The sequence below is a fragment of the Pteropus vampyrus genome, unplaced genomic scaffold (assembly GCF_000151845.1).
Source record: "Pteropus vampyrus isolate Shadow unplaced genomic scaffold, Pvam_2.0 Scaffold528, whole genome shotgun sequence".
NCBI classification, from domain to species: Eukaryota; Metazoa; Chordata; class Mammalia; order Chiroptera; family Pteropodidae; genus Pteropus; species Pteropus vampyrus.
Genome location: NW_011889309.1, coordinates 1,692,186 through 1,714,872, shown reverse-complemented (window position 1 = coordinate 1,714,872; position 22,687 = coordinate 1,692,186). Strand labels below are relative to the sequence as shown.

The window sequence follows — 22,687 nt, the reverse complement described above, 5'->3', positions numbered from 1 at the left end:
GAACATCCTGGTTTATAGATTCCCTCTTTTTATGTGTCTAAAAGCATTCTGAAAACAAGATTTCTTTTAAAATTTCTACTTCTAGGAGTGAAGGCTATAGCAACAATAATCATCTACCCACCCATCAGTTCAGCCATCCAGCCATCGTATCTTTCCAAAGAACATTTCGAGAGCCCCAGTTAGGTGCTAGCCACTCTGTTAGGTGCTAAAGATGAAGGCGCTCCAGCCTTCTATGACAACACTATGGTAAAGAAGTCAACCACAGAAATGATGATACAGTTTAAGGCATAGTATGATAGACATGAGTGCAGGGTATTGCGGAAAAGTACAGAAGATAACCCTGGGGAAAATGTTTCCAGATCTATGAAAAAGTTTTACATTGGCATAAAGGTTTCAGGTAGTCTCCTGTCCTCCTCAGAGAGAAGGCCTTGCCTGGTGATCTGTGTGTCTCGGCAATCCCAGGGGACCTCAGGGTTGTATAATATATAGAACTTCAGTTTGTATAATATACAGAAAAGCCATCTTAACCTGGTCTGAAATCCCCACTCCCTCTTCTCCAAGTCCTTGCATTGTGGTCAGGCTTATCAAACTTCTGCCTATGCTTTAAGGAAAGGTCTTTTTGTGAAAATGGTTTGCCTGGGCATCTTTGCCTCTGTAGATTCTGTAAAGTCCTCCATGTTCAGAATAGCAAACATATGTTTTAGAACTAAGCCAGTATTAAACTGGACAGAAAAGAATCTAGCTCCAAAGCTCACCAGGTTTTCAGAGACTATACTCTCCTCCCATGTAGAATGTAAATACGCTTCACTCAAGGTCTGTGAAAGATACCAAACCAACATCCCATTATCTCTCTCCCTGGACTAGAGACCTACCCAAAGCCTCTCTCCTTTGTCCAAGCATTACAGAGCTGACTGGCTGTGGCTGTGCAACGTAAGTGCCCAGTGACAGCTTCTCGCTTGAGTCCTGGGAATGAAATGCTGTGGTAACTGAAAGTATTGGCTTGCAGAGCTGTGGAATTGGTCAGATGCCAGCTATGTGCTAAGTCCCCAGTTTGGCTTCATTCTTTTCCTCCTGAGTTATGGGTTTGGGTTTCATATACAGGATAAATTCAATATCCTTATATAGACTGCTATGTATTTCATGTGCCACTGGACATACATCAATCCAAAGAGACTGAGATTTGTCCTGGGTAATAGCAAGGGAAGAGCTGCTGCATGGAGCTGATTTATTATATCATCATTTCACAAGCAAAATATTCTCAGAGAGTCTACCTTTTGGGCCAAACTTCCTCTATTCAAAGGCGTTTTCCTCTCATTTATTGGAAACCTGAAAAAGCAGAGACTGGAAATTACAGTGGAGGCTGTTACAATATATTCAACCTGGACTAGTGCCAAATATTTTTGAGGTTTGAAGGGCCTTTTTTTCAGAGCTGATGCATATGACCTACTAGGAATGTGAATAAATTTATTATCCCATTTTAGGGCCCTATTCTTAACAAGTATGAAACGTAATTGCTTGTTTAGACATAACTGTTCCTGCTGACAAAGATAGAAAGGACTGTTACTGAGGCACCCATGCTTTCTGCTTGGGTTAGTCTTGCAGTCTTGTGCTATTCAGTTTTATAAAAACATAAGAAACCTTTTCAGACTACAGTTTCACACTATAGTTACTCCTGGTCTATGACGTTATTTACATTTCTCAATGTTGTATCTTTGATACTTTCCTTTTTAGACAGTTGTAAAATTCTCAGTTTATAAATGCCCTTTTATCTATCAATGTGTGCCAAATTTTTATAGCATCACTGTTCCCCATGAGGCAGGGATGAGAAAATAGCATTGTCCACATTTTACAGGTTAGAAAACTGAGACAGATGGAAGTTAAGTCAGTAGTAATAGAAATTGGTTGCAGAGTTGTGGCCATTGTTCAGTTCTCTTGACTCTGATCCCCAAACAAAGACTATTTCAATTGAAGGTTGATATAAACAACTGGCAAATTTTAAAGTTTTTGATGGGGAGAGCATTTATTTAGGGAAATGGTTTTAACAACAGATTATCTACCAAATAAATGGTAATTAATATTTTTAAAATGAGCACATCCCTTTAAAGCATTCCTCTCCCCCTCCACCTTGTGCTCCTGACCCAGATTCTGTTAAGAACTTCTGTCAGTGGATACAGAGAGAGACGTACTGGACTTGCACAGGTCCTAGAGCAAGAGAGAAGATAACTTATGTAGTTGTAAGTTGTCTGCAACATCTGCAGGATTTATGAGCCCTGGAATGTTCCAAACCAGAGGTCAGCCTTTTCTAAAATCTTCTCAGGAAGACTGGGATTTAAATTTGTAGGTCTGACTCCTGATTTATCCTATTGACCCTTTCTGGCACATACTGGGCTTCCAACAAATGTTTGCTGAATGAGTGGATAAGTGAACAAGTGAACGGTGTTGCTGAGTAACCTGAGTAAACTGTGCCTTCTTTTGGAATATCCTTTCTGTTATTGCTGAAAGAAAGGGTATGACTCCTGGGTGTCATAGTCTCACTCATAGATTAAGACAGTGTGTCTTTCCTTGTATGAGAGTGTGTTCATTAGCATGGAAAATATTATGCCAAAAGCTTAGATTGGATTCAGACAGACTCCCTTGGAATCCTAGCTTCACCACTGAGGTGCCGAGTGATCTTGGATGAATTATTTAATTTCTCTGAAACCTGTTCATCACTTGTCAAGTGAGAGCAACAATACATATGTCCTAGGGTTCTTTTGTGGATTAAATGATATAATGCAAGTCAAACATTTACCCAATGCCTGGCACAGAGGGTAAGTGCTCAATAAATGTTGGCTCTAATGTCATTATTCCTCAGGACAGTTCCTTCGGCGAGGGGAAGTGTTTTGGGATGATCTGAACTGCACCATCAAGTGCCGCTGTCTGGATTTCAATAATGAGATCTACTGCCAGGAGGCCTCTTGTAGCCCCTACGAAATGTGCGAACCCAAAGGCAAATTCTTCTACTGCAGCCCCATGGAGACCAGTACGTGCGTAGTGTTCGGGGAGCCTCACTATCACACTTTCGATGGCTTCCTCTTTCACTTCCAAGGGTCATGTGCCTATCTGTTGGCACGGCAGTGTTTGCAGACTTCCAGCCTCCCCTTCTTCAGTGTGGAGGCCAAGAATGAGCACCGTGGGGGCTCAGCTGTCTCTTGGGTGAAGGAGCTCTCTGTGGAGGTGAATGGCTACAAGATTCTCATCCCCAAAGGAAGCTATGGAAAAGTCAAGGTGAGACCCTCTCCATCCTTCACAGGGAGATGGAGAAGCTGGAGAGTTTTTAGCCTGGGGAAGACTTACCTAGATCTACTGGTTCTACTATTTACTGTTTGTACCAAAGAGATTCACTGCTCTTTCTGCCTTGCAAATACCTTGTAAAATTCTTTACTAAGCTAAATTTTATTGTACGAGAGATAATCTAAGCTCCCTCTTTGACACATCTATCTTCTGTTTATCTTAAAGTACATTTACATTCCTGGTTCCTTCATAAACACTGATGTACACACATATATACACGCAAACATTCAAACTCAACAGTAACTGGGACAAGTGGTAAGTTCAGTTTGTCATGCACCTGACTTGAAACAATGGTAGCCACAGAGCCATGCCCTGGAGCTGGTGTAAACACAAAGTACAAACCCATAATTCAGTATAGCCTTTCATTAACAATCCTCACCCCTGTCCTGTTTGCCCTAGAGCTGCTGCCTCATTCTCAGAGAAAACTTCAAATTGATCTGTGTTTCCAGAGGTACTGTCTGTGCAAGCACCTGGAGAGGGCTTAGTGACTTCTGTACTGAAACCTGGGGAGGAAGGTCCCATGAAAGCTTTGCCCAAACACCCCTCTAACAGAATTGCCCACTTCTGCTGGAAATAAGAGAAAAGGGCATGGCTCTCTGTTGGTCTTTTTAGCATATGCAAATAATCTCTGTCACTGTCAACCTGGATTTCAAGCAGGAGCATTGACAAAAGAGGAAGAGCAAAAAGCCACTAGCAATTACTCAATATGTGGAGGCTCTAATTTTCATAATGTTAATGAAGACCTTGTTGCAACCATGTATTTATTCAAGCAATCATATAATAACCAGGACCACAAGGGATTGATTGCTGCAACCCTGTGCAATCCTTAATTCCCAAGCATGGAGGTCATCATAAAGATTACAAAGAGAACCGATGCCAATGCAGGGATTTCTTTCTTTTTAACAATGTATTGTAGTTTTAATAGATGCAGCATGTTCAACAAAAGGCAGAACTGGGGAACTAATTTCACTTTTTCTGGTTCTGCTCTTCCTAGGTTTATCAGTGTCACAATTAGAAAAGTGAGCTATTACTGTGATTGAAATTCCAGTTTTCCTTGTTATTTGGTTAGTCTCCCTAGGGACAGTTCTATATTTCAAATCAAAGGTAAGAGTTCGGGTACAGAAGTTTGGAGTTTTTCTCCTTTAATTTTATATTGTGCTTTTGAGCACTCACTATACTTATCCCTGTAGATACTAACATTTTCAAGCTAGAAGAATGTTTATTAGCTTTCCTCTACTTCCTGTATTGTGAGGATGGTATGTATAACATCTATAGTTGAAAAAGAAAGCTTTGTGCTTTATTCCTACTTTCCATTTTGATTAAAATTTTTTTGCACTCACAGTCAGACGTTTTTAGAAGGAAGGGGCACTGCCATTCTTTTCAGGAACTGCAGCTCTGCTAATTTTGCGTGGCTTTTTTTCATCATCGAAGTACAGGGCATAGATTCCTCAATTTTCTGCAGCAGCAGAGAGATATGAATGTGAATGTAAATGTTTTAAAAGAAAGTCACGTGACTCCAGCTGCAAGCTAAATGGCTTCCAAGTGTCTCTGAATATGCCTACTCTGCTGGGGTTGGGGGTGGCTTGGAGAATGGCAGAGTTCCCACACAGGGTGAAATTGGGATAGGAAGCAAGAAGGAGCCCAATATGCCTGCAAGGCAACTGACTTCTTCAGACACACTGGGCCAAGCCAGGCACCGCTGCTACTACGATCTGTTCTTGCCGACTAGAGGTCACCTTTCTCTGCATGTTGGTGTTAGAAAGTGGATTCCATATATGCCCTCCTCCCTTTAAACTGTTCTCAAGTAACAAAATAAACAACATAGGATTATATATGCTAATGGGAACCAAAGAAAGCCAGATAAAATTCATATATAATAAACATCTCCTTCTAGCTAACACTTAGTAGTTTTCCTGTTTCTTCCCCAGATAAACCTAGTAGTTTAAGGGGCTCCAGGGAAAAAGTGCCAAGGCTGATCAGCACATGGTGGAAGAGCTCTTGGACTCTGGAGTCAGAGCTGCTCAATTCCTGTGCCACCACTGCCAGCAGAGAGCCTTTTTGAGCTTTATTTTCTCTATGTATAAAATGGGATGATAGTGTCAAAGAGGCAGGGCTCTGGGGCTGTGGTTTGGACTTGATTACCTCTACCCAGCACTGGGATAGAGGCAGCAGGGAGTAATGGAGAGAGCATGGCTTTGGAGCCCAATCAGTGACATTTAGGCCCTGTCAACTATAATTCATGCAAGCCCTGAACTTTAATTTCCTCATCTACAAAAGGAGGAGATGATAAAGACCTTCTAAGGTTGTCATGAGAATGAAATAGAATAGCCATGTGTGTGACATCTAGTACAAAGGTTGGCACACAGTAGACACTCAGTACTTGCTCATTACCACATTGCCATTCCCACTGAAATCTCTTTCCATTCTAAGACCTATGTTCCTAAGATTCTACTTCTCTCCCCTAACCATGCCCACGCCCACATCCAGGGAGAGATACCATCAAAGAGATAAATGATTAGAATACAGGGAAAGAAGGGAAACAAAGAGTTGAGATTAATCATGAGTTGAGGACTAGGACCAAAGGAATGAATTAAGATTCATGTGTTGGGGTAAGAGTTCTCTGGGAGTTTCTACTCTGAGCACTATGAGCTAGAACCACAAGGACCTTATAATTTGTGGTTTAAACTGAGACACATGTAAGAGTGAAAGGGGAACACTTACACCAGGAAAAAAGGTATAAACTGAAGTACTGGTCCCTATGGTTGGCCTAGAGATAAAGTTAGTCTGAGTGGGACAAGATTTAATGCAGGGAAACTAGTGGGGACTGTTGCAATATCCAGAGACAGTCTACCCCATGATTTCTGAGAAAAAAAGACTGCCTTTTGTTAGCGGGAGCTTAAGTGAAAGGAAAGGAGCACATTCAACAGTGGATATACCCTTAAACAATGCAGGGGGCGCCAACCCCCTGCACAATCAAAAATTTGCAAATAACTTTTGATTCTCCAAAAACTTAACTACCAATAGCCTCTTGTTGACTGGAAGCCTTACGAATAACATAAGCATGTATTTCGTATGTTATATATACTATATACTCTTTTCTTACGCTAAAGTAAGCTAGAAAAAAATGTTAAGAAAATCATAAAGAAGAGAAAGTACATTTACAGTTACCTACTGAAAAAAATCCTCATGTAAGTGGATCCGCACAGTTCAAACCCATGTTGTTCAAGGGTCAGCTGTATTTGGCATTTACAATTATACCAGCCTTGGACAAGATCTCATTTTCTACACATCAGCATAGAACAATACCTAGTAATCATCTAGGGCTCTTGCTGGTTAACTTTCCTTATAGTATGACTTCTTTCACGCTCGTTAGCCGACCTGCTACCTAGGAAATACAGATAAATTAATCAACTCCTAGGTTTTACTTTTTACTTTTACCTCTCTGTAAGATGGCTTATTTCTCAAGCATATTTTTTTTTTGTCCCCTTTCCCCCTTAAGTCTTACTAATCTCTAGAAACAAAGAATTGTACATGATATCCGCCATGGTAAATCTTGGAGGCAATGCTTAGACAGGCTGTTGTCTTACCTCTTAGACAACTCATAAAGTAGCAACAATAGTGGCACTGAAGATCCTTGTCCTTCTCATGTGCCAGAAATCAGTATGCATCAGGTAGCTTGGAAAGCCTGTGTGCAGTTATAGTCAGTTCCAGAGGGACTAGCCATTCAATCCTAGCCCACAAATGTGATGTCTATAGGTGCTAGCACATTCGCTAGGAAAAAGAAAAAAATCGGTCTTTCTCTTTTGGAGTCTTATTAAGCCACCTGCTCAGGTGAGCTAGACTTTTGAGATGCACTCTTGATTTTTCCTCCATTTCTCATTCCCCACTGCAAAAACCTACCAGGACCTGCTGAGTGTACTCCATGAGCTCATCCCTCCATCTCCATGTCCATTTGTAGTTTGTCTCCATCTTCTATCACTCCTGTATTGTAGCAGCAGTTGCCTGTCTGGTTTCTCTGCTTCTAATTTTGACATACTTCAATGAGTCCTTCATGCTGGTCAGAATGGACTTTCTAAAATGCAAGTATGTCTCTGCCATTTCCTCATTTAAAACATTTTGGGGCTCTACCTACAGAAGAGAAATCCAAGCTGTTTTATTTGTTTTTTTTCTTTTTTGTTTGTTTGTTTATGGAATTTTGTTTTGCTTTGTTTTGTTTTGTTTTAAAACGTGACTTCAAAGGCCCTCCAAGGCCTATTCCCAGCACAGACACCAGAGTGATTCTCTAAAAACGCAAGTCAGATCATGTCGATCTTTTGCTCTAGACATCCTCTTAACTCAGTCAAAGCCAAAGTCTTCACAATGGCTGAAAGACCCTACCTGTTCTGGCTCTTCTTATCTTTCTGACATCATCTACCTCTACCTTTTCCTTGCTCTCTCTGCTCCAGACACACTGGCCCCTTGAGGTTCTGAGAGTGCCCTGGCACGCTTCACCTTAGGGCCTGGCTATCCAATCTGTGCAAGCCACTCTTCCCCAAGATAACAGCATGGACACCTCAAATGTCCCCTTTCCAGTGAGGTCTTCTTTGACCATCCTATTTAAAATTAGAAAACCCCTTCCCTAGAACTCTCAATCCACATTCCCTGCTTTATTTTTCTGCAGAACACTTTTTCAACATATTTATATATTTTACCTATTTATTTTGTTTGTTGTTGGTTTTCTCACCTGAAATATAAATTCCATGACTCAGGGATTTTTTGCTTGTTACTAATTCCCAGCTCTTAGAACAGTGCTTTATATACAAAAAAAGCTAAATCAGTATTCTATGAATGAATGGACCTCACCCATGTCTCCTGCTATATCTCTGTCTACCCCTTCCCTCTGCAGTCCAGTACCACCCTGATGACTGTAACCACCCTGCCTTTATTCTTTTGTCCTGGAATTCCCTGCCCCTCATTCTTTCTTTTGCCACTTCTGCTTATTTTTAAAGACCCAAGTCAGACTTAATTGCCTCTAAAAAGCTTTATGTGACTTCCACAGGCTAGATGAAGTGTTCATTTACTGTTCTCTCATTGCCTCACCTATTAACACATATTTAAAATATATATTATATTATATATATTTTATATTATAGTATATTATAAATGTCATTTGTAACTCTCTTCCTCAGTAGACTGAGAGCTCATGAGGAGCAGAGGTGATTATTTTTTTAATTCTGTATTTCTCAGCACCTTACATAGTGCTATGTACCCAGTAGGTGTTCAGATTTGTTGTTGTCAATGATTCCAGGAAATGGTTCTGGTATCAGGAAGTGGCTGGGTGAAATAGTCAGAGAATAATACCAAGGTAGCCTCAGTACTAAATGTGGGGAATGGTTTATAGTATACACTTCAGCTGGGAGGAGGGATAAGGGAGTGCTAAAGACATTGAGGGGGGAATGGAAAATATGTGACTTAAGCTGTGATTTAAGGAATAGATTTAGAAGAGTAAAGAGAAAAAGTGAGGTAACTAGTCTTTCAAGAAGAGACTTAAAACTAGCTCTAGAGCCAGCAGGGAAAGTTGACAACCACCTGGTCCCCAGAGGAGTCCAGAGTGGTGCTAGTAATACATGTGTCACAGTTTAAATGCACAATACTCGGCCTGCTCTCAGGGGTTCATCCAGGCCTCTGCCTTAATAGGAGGCAAGCCCATTAGAGCCCAGGAAGTTTGAGGCGGGGAAGGGTGTTCTCTCTGGAGCACTGAGTTGCCTTGCTTCACTTTCCTGATCTCAGTTGGACCCATTGCCTTGGAACCTGCTCATCGACCTTTTACTATTACTGTTGTTGGCAGGTTAATGACCTAGTGACTTCTTTGCCCATCACCTTAGACTTGGGGACAGTGAAAATCTACCAGAGTGGCATGTCTACTGCCGTGGAAACAGATTTTGGGCTTTTAGTAACATTTGATGGCCAGCACTATGCCTCCATTTCCATCCCAGGCTCTTATATAAACTCCACGTGTGGGCTCTGTGGGAACTACAATAAAAACCCGCTGGATGATTTCCTCCGTCCGGACGGTCGACCAGCCATGTCTGTCCTGGATCTAGGAGAGAGCTGGCGAGTCTACCATGCCGAGTGGAAGTGTGACTCAGGCTGTATGGACAACTGCACCCAATGCGATGCTATCACCGAGGCCCTCTACTTTGGCTCCGACTACTGTGGTTTCCTCAATAAGACGGATGGTCCCCTGTGGGAATGTGGCACTGTCGTGGATCCCACAGCCTTTGTGCACAGCTGCGTGTATGACCTATGCAGTGTGAGGGACAACGGGACACTCCTCTGTCAAGCCATCCAGGCCTATGCCCTTGTGTGCCAAGCCCTTGGTATTCCAATTGGAGACTGGCGAATGCAGACTGGGTGTGGTAAGCTGGCATCCCATCCAAATGAAAGGCCGCTCTTGTGCAGGGGGGCAGGGAGAGTATTTCTGGGCTCCTCAAAAATTTCCTTGTTAAGACAAATTGTCTAACAGTGAAAGTGAGGTTGAAATGTCAGAAACTATGAAGAATGAACTGTAAAAGGATCTTTATTTTTTTCCCCACCCAATATCATAGCCAGAAAACGAGAAACCACTGATGAGCATAAATGGCCTGGAAACATGAAATGCATAGCAAGAAATGCTTGGCCGGAGGGAGGGCTGAAGCAGGGGATGGAAGTCCCAGAGTTGAGCAAGGAGGTGGGGTTTTCAGAGGTGTAGGTAGCTATCTTTGTGGCTGTTTAGTAAATGCAAACATTGGCCTGGGTAAGCAAAACCAGGCTTTGGAAAAGTAATTCAACTCCGAGTGGAACCGACAGCATTTGTTCCTTGGCTCACTCTTCTCCATTTTCAGCCAGTTTAGGTTTTGTGTCTCTTGCCCTGCAGCATTTTGGCTGACCTGCTGCTGCTAGTGGCAGATGGAAAGTATAGCATACCAGGAAAGAAGCCCTTTTTCTGAAATGCTAAGTGGTTAGGAAAAGCCCTGACTCAGTATCTTTTGAGTTATACTTTGGAATTAAGTGTTTCATACCACTTAGTTATTTTGCTTCCCCCACCCCTCCCCTTCTCTCTCACTTAAATCTCTCTATCTTTTCTTAGTTATGTGAATTTTTAAAACAGGCCAACAAAAAACAGCTTCTTGGAACTTTATTTCTTTTCTGGTCCTTGTTTTTCTCCATATGAGCAAAGAGAAAATATATACCATGCATTTGAGAAGCACTATGGAATTGAGAAGATTTAAAAATTTATTTAAGTTCCAAGACCAGAGGAAGATTTTAATTCTATCAGTATAGGTTGGATTCACATAAGTCATCATGTAACAGATTCAATTCTTTGAATATTGGTCAAATTATTAAAAGACAGTGTATTTTTCTCCTTGCAACTGACCAGCCTCTATTATGACTGGAACAACCAAATCTTGACTCAAGTTGAGACTGAATATAGCTTCTCTTTGATCCTTGTATAAACTATATTTTTCTCTAGTAGTACTGCTTTCCTATCTTCCACATTCCTCTCCCTCTCTCTTCCTCAATCTCTCCCTACCTCCCTCTCTCCCTCTCTCTTCTCTAAGGTCAGTGGTATAAATCATATTTAAATTGGAGAGCTAGTTTATCAGTCCCTTGAGACCTTACTTGTCGGATTCAACTAGATCAAAACATTTACATAGATTCAGATGTTCTTAAAATAAGAATTGAAGGTTTCTAAGGCAAGAAGGGCCTTCAGAAGGCATCTAGTTCTAATTTGAATCAAATCTTCTGGTAGAACAGGCACACAGGTTCTTTTCAGATAGCCAGATTCCTTTTTATTTTTAATATCCCAGAGAATTCATTTTCACAATTTTCTTTGGTCACTCAGGTATTTTAAGTACCTTCCTGTTAGAAATTTCATGTTTTCAAATTATTCCTCTAATAGTTACATTTCTAATTTCTCCTGCAATTTGGAGTTATTTCCTCCTAATAATGGGCCATGCTCTTTAAAATCGGAACAACTTATATGTCCCCCAGTTGAAGATCTTGATGGTCAAATGAGAGTCAAAGTTCACAAGTCAATCACATTGCTCAGTAGTTATTAGGAAAGCCCTTGAGCTGGTTTCTACAGATGCAACTTCAAGTCTCTCTTCCCAAAACCAGTGGCTGCTTGGCACTCACTCTAGGAGCTAAATGGAGGGAGCGCTCTTCCGCCAGACTCCTGTGCGTGGTGGCTTCTGGCTGCTAACACCTGGGTCATTGACCTTGTTGTCATACTCTCTTCTCTACCCCACGTCAGTGTCCATTGTGCAGTGTCCGAGCTTCAGCCACTATTCCGTGTGCACCAGCAGCTGTCCTGACACGTGCTCAGACCTGACGGCCTCTCAGAACTGTGCCATGCCATGCACAGAGGGATGCGAATGTAATGAAGGCTTTGTCCTCAGCACCAGCCAGTGTGTCCCGCTGCACAAGTGCGGCTGTGAATTCGATGGACACTACTACGCCATGGGGGAATTTTTCTGGGCCACAGCCAACTGCACAGTGCAGTGCCTATGCGAGGAGGGCGGCGATGTGTACTGCTTCAACAAGACCTGCCGGGGCGGAGAGGTGTGCGCTGTGGAGGACGGCTACCGGGGCTGCTTCCCCAAGCGTGAGACCGTGTGCCTGCTCAGCCAGAATCAGGTGCTACACACCTTTGACGGAGCCGCCTACACCTTCCCCTCCGAGTTCTCCTATACGCTGCTCAAAACCTGCCCTGAGAGGCCAGAGTACTTGGAAATAGACATCAACAAGAAGAAACCAGATGCAGGGCCTGCCTGGCTGCGAGGTCTTCGGATCCTGGTAGCCAACCAGGAGGTTAAGATAGGAGGAGTCGGGGCTTCAGAAGTCAAGGTAAGACTCCTGCTTCCCTTGAGGGTTTTCCCATTAGTCATGCAAGTGAAGGAGCCATATTTTTCAGATCTGCCTTTCTGCCTCTGATCAGGAGTGAATGCTAGGAAGGCAATGACTCCAAAATGAGAACATTTCCTAAATATCAGCTCCAAATAAAAAGTCCAACAAGTGGAGAAATGGAGTGAAGCTGGGAATTTTCAGATTAGACAGGTATAGCAGGACTGGCTCTCCATAATAACAAATACTCATAGGATGTTTACTATGTGCCAAGCACTATTCTAAGGAGTGTCACATTTAATCTTATGAGGTATATATTATTGTCCTTATTTTACAGATGAGAAAACTGAGGCACAGAGAGGTTAAGTAACTTCCTCAAGGACACACAGCCATAGAATGGGAGTCAGGCCTGGGCAGACTGACTCCAGAGCCTGTGCTCTTTACCCTGGGAATCCATGTGGGGTAATGCAAAGGGTGCCTGCCATGGTGCCTCCTGCCCCTCTGATTTTATCTAAAATACCCAGGATTAGGCATCCAGACTCATAGATCATTAGTTCTAGAAGGAATCTTAGGAATCATCTAGTGCAACTCCTTGTTTTCACATGAAGATCCCGAAGGGCTACATCAGGGATGTGGGCCTCAAGCTAAATAATAGCAGAGTTGGGGATACACAGAGAGGGTGGATCTCCCTTTTCCCAGTTTAACGTGCATTTCCTAATATCACATGAAATATAATTAAGAAAATAAAAGTTAATGTTCAAAGACGTAATAAAACACACATGCACAAACTGAAAGGGCCATGTTTTCATTCTATTGATACACCAGCAGAGATTAGTTTATTAAAAGAATAGTAAGAGGTACATAGGTAAATGGACAGCTAGATAATTAGGTATATATTATATGCCACCAAGGGGCTGGGACACAGAAAAAGTATGATTTGAAGGGAAAGGAAGGAACCAGAAAGGTGAGGAAGAAGGAGAGTTAGTTGTCTGTGAAAAGGTGTCAGGCAGCAGGAGGAAGCCACATATATAAGACAAGTTTGCTCACATTTAAATTTTGTTTTAGGCTAGCTTAAAGTCTCATACATACTGAAATAAACAGCAAATGTGTTGAATCAGAGAAGTTTAGAAATAAAAGAACAAAGATACCCATGAACGAACAGGTGGTATCTGTGTGGTTTCTACAGACCTCCAGTTTCTTGACAGTTCTCAAAAGGCTAGTCCTAAGGCTAAGCCTTGTCTTTGTTTCATAGCCTGGGAAATTGTGGGTACTCTGTGTGTAGCTGGGATTGATGATAGTAATTTAATTTTTCAGTTGAATGGTCAGGAAGTGGAATTACCTTTTTTCCATCCTTCCGAGAAGCTGGAAATTTATCGAAACAAACACAGTACTACAGTAGAATCCAGAGGCGTTGTGAGCGTCCAATATTCAGACACAGGTCTGCTGTACATCCGGCTCTCCACCACTTACTTTAATTGCACTGGGGGCTTGTGTGGCTTCTTCAATGCTAATGCTAGCGATGAGTTCTGTCTCCCCAATGGCAAGTGCACAGATAACCTGGCAGTATTCCTGGAAAGCTGGACAACTTTTGAGGAGATCTGCAATGGGGAGTGTGGAGACCTGCTGAAGGCCTGCAACAATGACTCAGAGCTGCTCAAATTTTATCGGAGCCGCTCCAGGTGTGGCATCATCAATGACCCCTACAACAGCTCCTTTTTAGAGTGCCATGGGGTGGTCAATGTCACCGCCTACTACCGCACCTGCCTTTTTCGCTTGTGCCAGAGCGGAGGCAATGAGTCAGAACTCTGTGACTCTGTGGCCCGGTATGCAAGTGCTTGCAAGAATGCTGATGTGGAGGTGGGCCCCTGGCGAACCTATGACTTCTGCCGTAAGTGTGGGCTACATTATGGGGGAGGTCAACTGGGTGGTGGTGGAATAAATGAAATACTGGATCTTCTTCCTCAGGACTTCTCTTCCTGCTGGAATTGAACTCAAGGACAATCTAATTCCTGTATACACCTTTCCTAGTCTGAGATGTCCTCTGGAAGGTCCATCACCCTAAACCAAATTGTTTCTCACCTTTATATTTGTCTGTAATTACCTAATATATCTTCATTGTAGAACAGTTTGCCATCCTTTTGACTGATGGTTTTATCTAACACGTGTCATGATGCAAACTTTGTGATGGCTCCCTCGGTGCAAAGAAGGGCCCAATTCATTTCACTAGAAGGTAATTAGTCAGGATGACTTTCATAGAATAGGGTTAACACTGAGCCCTGGGGCAAGCTTGGCAATGGCTATTAAGAGAGTTGCATATTGCTGTTTTTTTTTTAATTTTGTCCCCAGAGTATCTGACCTCTCTCAGTAGGTCAAGTAATAATTAGAATAATTGCTAGGAAGACCTGCCATATGACACCCTTGGTTATTTGGAAGGCCGCAGGGAGGAGTAATGTGGAAGGATAGAAGGAATGGCTGGGAGAGTGGGACCCACACCTGAAGCAAGGACTGCTCAACCTGGATTTCAACACCCATCCCATTCCCACCAAAAAGAACCAATGCCACCATTAAGGGTCTATCCTCTACATATGTCTATCTCTCTTCTGTTATCTTTTTATCTAGATTTATTTTTAAAACTTTTTATTTTAAAATAATTTCAAAGTTACAGAAAAGTTGCAAGAATATCCGTATACCCTTTACCAAGATTAAACTGTTGTTAGCATTTTGCCCCATTTGCTTTCCATTTTCTCTCACTCTCTCTCTCCATTTGAAAGTAAATTGCACTTAAATAATTAAGTTTATATTTCCTTTATTAGTCAGCGTATGTCATTCTACTGTAAACAAGAACCCTCCCTTCTCTTCTGCCTTTCTGCCTTTTACCTATCCATCCATCTATGCATTTATCTATCTCAGTCATCTATCTTATCAATATAGACACACAAATTTTTAATTTTTTAAATGATTTATACTTCATATTGCATTCGATAATTATCTTAATGTTAAATTTGTTCCAGAATTGGCCGGTGGGAGCCCCTTTAAATTGCCTCCTATGTCCTTTTGGCATGTCTCTGTCATTTGCTTGCTTTCTGGCATGGCAAAATGCCCCATACTCATTTCTTAACTTTCCCCTGTCTGAGACTAGAATCAACTGCTACTCCAAGAAGCCCTGATTCCTTTTTTTGGGGAATGTTATTAGAAACCAAGATCTGGGTGAGGCTTACGCATTGCTATTGGAGTATTCTTGCTTTACCTCTAAGCCTTTTCAACAGAAACATCCTAGAGCTAAGAACTAACACACACACATGCACAATCACACACTCATTTTTTTAAATCTGAGCTTTGTAAGTTCAAGGTACACGTGGAGCATTTGGTGGCTGTCATCTCAGAAAAGGGTGGTTATATCCCTGGCGAACCTTAACCACCCTTGAGAGAGACTAATAGCAGGTGCTGTGAATCCTAAAGCCAGAATTCTGGGAGCATTCCCTTTTCATAAAGTCACCTTCAGAGAGAGAGGCTCCAAGGCTCTATTGACCACCACATCTAGTGAAACCTTGTAATATTTTCCCAAAGCCTTCTTTTTAATCTAATTTCCTCATAATCCTTTGTCCTATCTCTAGTTTATCTAATATAACCTCTGTTCCTTCTCCCTCACTCAGCTTTCTAGGTGTAATTCATTCATGGCATGGGATTACTGAGTTTACCCCATACCAAATCTAGTTTGTTGTTAGGCTGTGTCCGTGCCATTATGTTGGACTATGAACTTCTGCCTATCAAGAAGTGTTTCTGGGTTGCTTTTTTGTACTGCAGAGAGCACAGTTTGGTGGCATTATTTGTGTAAAGTAAGTGTAGTGGGATGGTGATGAGTCTCTCTTTTCCTGGTGTGATGGCTGCTAAGAATAGCTTCTCATCATCCTTCATCGGGGTCTGCACTCTTGTGAGGGCCTTTTTTAGAGAGAGACATGTGGACAGAAGCATCCACATGGGACATGGCTTTTTCGGGCAGTGGGCCAGGGCTCAAATTTGAGACATCCTACAATATGTCTCATCCAGACCTTGTGTACATGGGTCTGGGAGAAGTACTGGAGAATGCACATTTGATTAATCAAGTCTCTGGATACTAAGGGGTTAATCTGGTCAGAGTCTTACAGAGTGGGAATTAGACTGGGCAATAGTTGCAAAGCAGGAACACAGTCTTGCTTGGGCCTAGCAAGAGACAACCACAATTTCTGTGTTCAGATATATTTAACCAGCCCTCTTGTAGGCAGAGCCAGTCTGCCCAATTAAACAATTTCACAGAGGCATTTCAGGGGCCAGGGGAAGTTTATTACTTCGTGTCTCTATGTCCAAGACTTTCAGACAAATTCAGACAACACGATAAGTCATAAAGCGAGAGCCATTTAAATAAGTCATGTTATTTGTTATCACCATAAACCTGCAGTAAATGTTATAATGTTCATAATGTAGAGACAAATGTGAAAATCCCTCTATACAGACATATTTTTATCAGTGCTAAACTAGCCTTCAACGCCAAAGCTGTGTGGTGTTTTAGTCAATGGGAATGGAGGTAGTCCTTTAGCCCAGAGAAAAAAATGATCGCTTTCAGTACATGGTACAGGTCTGTTGAGTTGATACTTGCCAGCAGAGCTATTATTACCATGCAGTTTAATTCTCTGTATCATCCTTTGTGTTCTCGGATTCTGAAATACCATTAAAGAGTGTTAATATGCATTAGAGCTAAAGAGAGTTTTAAATGCAAGATCTTATTCTCCCAAGAGATGGTGGGGACCTTCCCAGATCTTTAGACTACACAAATTTGTAGGTAGATTTCTTCTCTGCTCCTGGATTCATCTCTGCTCATGTCAAACTTTGACAAATTAAAATGATAAAGAGAATGAGAAGGTTACCTGGAATTCCATGGTGAGCAACATGTGCTGTTATCTTTTTATGTACTATGCTTCATGACTCAAAAACTTGATCTATCGAGAAAGACTTCTGGGCAGAAGTGCAGTTTGAAATGAAACTTGAAGGATGGGTAGAACTTGGCTTTGTGAGAGCCATATAGATTATAAAAAGAGTGTGAGCAAAGGAGGTGGAGGTGACCATGTGCAGAGGGTGGTGAGAAAATAGAAGAGGTCAGAAAGTGGCAGATCAGAGAAATGAAAGACAAAGGGAAAGATCAATTTGTAGAGTAAAAATACCTAAATAAAGCCTATTTATAATAGAAGGAAGTGTAAAGAAGGGAAAGGGCATAATTTTATTGAGATCTACTGTAGACTTATTAAATTCATTTGTTAATCCTCAGAACAACTTGGCTAGGTAAATATTGTCCTTGTTTAATAAAAGAAGAAACCAAAGCTCAGAGATGGTACCCACAGCACTTGTTCTCTCCAGCACACTCTTTATCCAGGGTTTTGAGTCAGAAGACTTATAGTTAGAACATCTGGATCCAAATCTCTCTCCAGCACTTATTAGCTGGGTTAAGTCACCAAATTTAAGTTTTCTCATCTATAAGATACAGATGATAAAACTTTTCTTACTTTCCAGGTTGTTGAGAAAGGTTACACTAAAGTATTTAGAACAGTGTCTTGCATGTGGCAAGAGCTCAATACAGTCTCACAGTCTTGAAATCTTCTACATGTAAAGCTAAGTGCATGAGAGGAGCACAGGAGTGAAGGCTTCTCTGAGCCTTTGATCACCCCAAATGAGGATGACATGGTATTCATCAAGCTCCTTGCATTGTACAAACACAACACATACATACATACACATGCATGCGCACACTTGTATGCTAATGAGTGCACTCACATTCTATCTCTGACTTCTGTCCTTTTCTCAACCTTGTTTTCTCCTTGACCACTTGTAGCTCTGGACTGCCCGGAGAACAGCCATTTTGAGGAATGTATGACATGTACGGAAACCTGTGAGACTCTGGCCCTGGGCCCCATCTGTGTGGACAGCTGCTCTGAGGGGTGTCAGTGTGATGAGGGCTACGCCCTGCAAGGCAACCAGTGTGTCACCCGGAGCGAGTGTGGCTGCAACTTCGAGGGGCATCAACTTGCCACCAATGAGACCTTCTGGGTGGACTTGGACTGCCAGATCTTCTGCTATTGCAACGGCACAGACAACAGCGTCCATTGTGAGACCGTCTCCTGCAAGGAAGATGAGTATTGCATGGAGGAGGGCGGCCTGTACTACTGTCAGGCTCGCACCGATGCCTCCTGCATTGTCTCGGGCTATGGCCACTACTTGACCTTTGATGACTACCCTTTTGACTTCCAGACCAGCTGCTCGCTCATTCTGTGTACTACAGGAAACAGGCCAAGCTCAGACGCTTTCCCCAAGTTCATTGTCACAGCTAAGAATGAGGACCGGGACACGTCACTGGCTTTGTGGGTCAAGCAGGTGGACGTGACTGTGTTTGGCTACAGCATAGTGATTCACAGGGCCTATAAACACACAGTTCTGGTGAGTAGTCACAGGCCAGACTCCAGGAAAGGGAGTCATGGAGACACAGGGACAAGGGTCCTGGGTCGGCAAGTCAAACTGCAGCTGAATCATGCTGGTTCAGAATCTAAGGAAAAACATAGTCAGGATGTTAGAAGAGAGTCCTGGAGATTTTCTGTCTCTTTATCTTACAGGAAACTGAGGAAACTGAGCCTCAGAGAGAAAAATGATCTACCCAAGTCACAGGCAAAAATTAGAAATAAAGCCAGCTCTAGAAATAATACTTTTCATATTGTAGCAGAGTATGTTGGAGAGAGTACAGACCTGGATTTGAATCCCAGCCTAGCTAATGCCATATGGCCTTGGGCAGTCACTCCACTTGTCGAAAGAGAACACACACCCAGAATTAGGCATCTGTCAGTGATACTGTTGTCTAATCCACCTCCTTCCCTTTTTTGGGATCAGAATGGTATTTGCCTGCTTTAGCTCCTTCTCCCTTTTCCAGTCTCCCTGTTGTCTCTCACAGGATTCAGGAGTTCAAGAGTCTTGTAAGAATTTAGAGCACTCAGGGGCTCTCCTACAGTCTCTCTATTCACCTAGGCCTAAACTCCCCCTTTCTACCTTTTCACTCCCTTGACCGTAAAGATAGGAACAAGTAGTAGTTGAGGAGTTCTGTGCACTCCTGATTCAGCCTAAGCATGTCAGACCAGCAGCAGGCCCAGCCACTCCTTGTCCAAGGCCTTGCTCTGAGCATAACTTGGACACAAACAAACCAGCCAACACCCACTGGCTTAGCATTTTGGAGGAGGTGATTTAGGGTGTTGGCTTTTCTACATCATTCTCACTGTTCTGTCACATAATTTATCTCTAAGGGGACTGTTTTTCATCTTGTATACATTCTCTTTAAAATTCTGAGCTGTTGCTAAAGAGTCCACAGGCAACTCTACCGATTTAGGATTTCTTAAACTTCTTTCTCTGACAAAGAGAAGTTTCAAAGCTTCATAAACTGTCTTCCCTTTCACATTTATTGGAAAATGTGCTTTCTTAGCATCTAAGGCAGAGGTCTCATTATGCTCCTTCTTTCCTTTCTTGGATGTTATACCTAAACCCCTGATTGTTTTCCTCTATGCTTCTCATAACAGTTGGTTACTGTATACATTATTGCATTAATCATACTGTAATTTTTTTGTGATATTCATGTCTAACTCAGTCCTAATCGTGGGTTTCTTGAGGGCAGGAACCATACCTAATTTATCTTTATGTTAAATAAATATACATGTAATGGTACTCAAAACATTTGTCAAGTGAGTGAAAGAGATGATATAATAGCCCCTTTCTTCCAAGGTTCCTAGACTTTCATTTTGCTGCTGGTCACTTTTGCAGCAACCTAGGAGATTAAATTACCATTGAGGCAAATTAGGAATATATCAGATGCTTTGCCTTTAGTCCCATAACGTTTCCAACAAATGTATGAATGGTCGAAGCTGCTCATTACAATAACTTCTCACTACTCCAGTTTCATCACATGTGTTAAAACAAACATCAATTATTTTGTCCATGTAGGTTGCATCGTATTTGTCTTTCTCTCCTCATCTGATGTGTTCCTATCCTTAGATTTATACATTTTCATTCTGTTTCTTATCACCTTGACACTCAACATTCTTTCACCTTTTTACCTTTCAGGGCTTTTTTTTTCCCCCCTACTTTTAAAATATAATCTGTTCATAGGTCCTGTCCCATCCAATGTATTATGAAATTGCATTTTCTGCCTTGTGTTACATGCTTTCAGTATTTAGGTATATAGACATCTGGGACTATACATGTTTTCTGACCCAGTTATTTTCACCTGTAGACCATTGGATCTTTATGGGCACTTATTCTTGTTCACATTATCCCTTCTCTCTTTCATGATAGTTATTTTCTACTCTCACTGTTTCACTCCCTTTCCTTTTGCTTTAGGGCTAAGGCCTAATGGGTCAGCTGATCTTCCAGGCATGTGTCCTGCTTTAATTTCATACAATGCACTCATGGCTAAAATCAAGAGATGTGAGAATCGCACTGCTTTCTTCTTCCTCCCATAAAAAGATGGAAAGGAAGGAGTGTCTAAGTGTCTTAGGGCTTCCCTCATAAATTATCACAGACTAGGTGGCCTAAAACAACTGACACTTATTCTCTCCCAGTTCCAGAGGCTAGGAGTTTGAAATCAAAGTGTCAGTATGGCTGTGCTCCCTCTGATATTTTAGGGAAGAATCTGTTCCAGGACTCTTTTCTAGCTTCTAGTGGTTGTAAGTGATCCTTGGTTGGTGGCAGCATAGGTCCAGTCTCTGCCTTCATCTCTACATAGGCTTTTTCCCTCTGCGTCTTCTGTTTCTTGGTGCCGAATCTCTCTCTCCTTTAAGAACCCTAGCCATTGGATTTAAGGCCCACCCTAATCCAGTATGATCTTATCTTGATTACATCTGCAAAGACCCTATTTCCAAATAAGGTCACATTCATAGGTCCTGGAGGTTAAGACTTCCACATATCTTTTTGGAAACACAAGTTAATCCACAACAGGAGAGTAATTAGACAATAATGAGCACCAAGGAGAAATTGATTAAAGGGGTAAGGAGACTCCTTGCCAAGGCTCAACTTTCCAAGTCATCCAGCTGTCCTAAGTGCCCAAGCTGGGAACAGGCCATAGAGCTTTCAAATTTCTGACAAGAAGGCCAAGTTCAGGATGTATTGAAGGTTCTTTTCTTTTGGAGCCTGAGAGTTAGATTTATCATTTTATTTGAATTATTAATATGAATTACAGGATCCGTTTGTTCAATGAGTTGCATTTGTTTTTTCCATAATGTTATTATTAGTCACCATGTCTCCCTGAGAAAAGAATAATGGTCATCATAATGACAGTATGCAAAGAAATGCCAGGGAAAATAGTGCAGAGCTCCAGGTCATTGCTGGTTCTTTTAGAAATGTAGGTGACATAGAAGTGATTCCTTGGGACACAGTGACCTTCTATGACTCTGACCGTTTCCTGCAATAAGCAGTAGTGGAAGACATGAGGACATAGATTAAGCCAAGAAAAACTAGAAATAAATATGCTATCTATATGCCAAACAGGGTTATGGGGTGAGCTACAGAAGGTGATTGGGCACTGTAGCAGCCCACATCTCAGCTGTCTACAGCCAGAGCTCAATAGGGATGGCCTCTTTCGCTATTTACCTTAGCTTTCCAGCTGAGTCCGTGATGTTCCAGGCTAAGGGGAAGATTTTGAGGACCCTCACAGTCAGTGTCTTTATCACTGATTGCCAAACCTGTGACCATCAGAGAAGAGTAAGGTTTTAAGGGTCACTTTAGCTCTAACTAGTTTGATGAGCTTATATTGATGCCTATTCCATGCCAAGCCACAATAGTTAAAAAAAAAAAAAAAAAAGAATCAAATGTAACTTTTGTCCTAATAGCATTCAGGGTCTAGTATGAGAGAGAGAGACTTGTTCTCAGGGAATATGAATGTCTTGTGAAGTGCTATAAAAATGTGACACATGTAGATTCATAGGAGCACAAGAGAGGGGTTGCCTAAGCCAGCAGAGGGCTTCAGGAAATGCTTTCTGGAAAAGATGACCTAAGCTGAGCCCTGAAGGAGTACATTAGCCAGGCAAAGAATGAGGTAAGGGCTTTCTACAAAAAGGAAGCATCAATGAAGATCCAGAAGGGGAGCAAAGTATAGGATATGAGGAGATCTCAGAACAGCTGAACAGCCTATAGAAGCAAATCAGAGCCAGTTGTTTAGAGGAAAGTAACCTACTAAAAATCTAATATGTGGTCTTATTTCCAGCACTTAAATATTTGAAATATACTTCCCCATACTTCTCCCCTTGCCCTCTTCTCTTCCTCCTCTGTGCCTTTCTTCTCCACCCATCAGGCTCTGTTTCCAAGCCAGCAGTGATGTCAGGATGGAGGTGGCATTATGTGGTTTTGGAGCCTGCCTGTCTGAGACAGAGGGCATTTCTTTCTCAGGGTTCTCCTGGGCAATGACAGAACCTACAGTTACTTAGCATTAATC

At 42.0% G+C, this 22,687-nt stretch overlaps 1 protein-coding gene across 1 annotated transcript in view; it reads left to right on the top strand.

The window, feature by feature from the left end:
* TECTA (tectorin alpha) overlaps nucleotides 1–22,687 on the top strand; it is a 65,187-nt gene that overhangs the window by 11,012 nt on the left and 31,488 nt on the right. Inside the window, exons 6-10 of the mRNA XM_011383588.1 lie at nucleotides 2,855–3,267; nucleotides 9,161–9,731; nucleotides 11,609–12,201; nucleotides 13,513–14,086; nucleotides 18,059–18,660. Of these exons, the coding sequence (XP_011381890.1) occupies nucleotides 2,855–3,267; nucleotides 9,161–9,731; nucleotides 11,609–12,201; nucleotides 13,513–14,086; nucleotides 18,059–18,660 (2,753 nt within the window). The remainder of the gene's footprint in view (nucleotides 1–2,854; nucleotides 3,268–9,160; nucleotides 9,732–11,608; nucleotides 12,202–13,512; nucleotides 14,087–18,058; nucleotides 18,661–22,687) is intronic.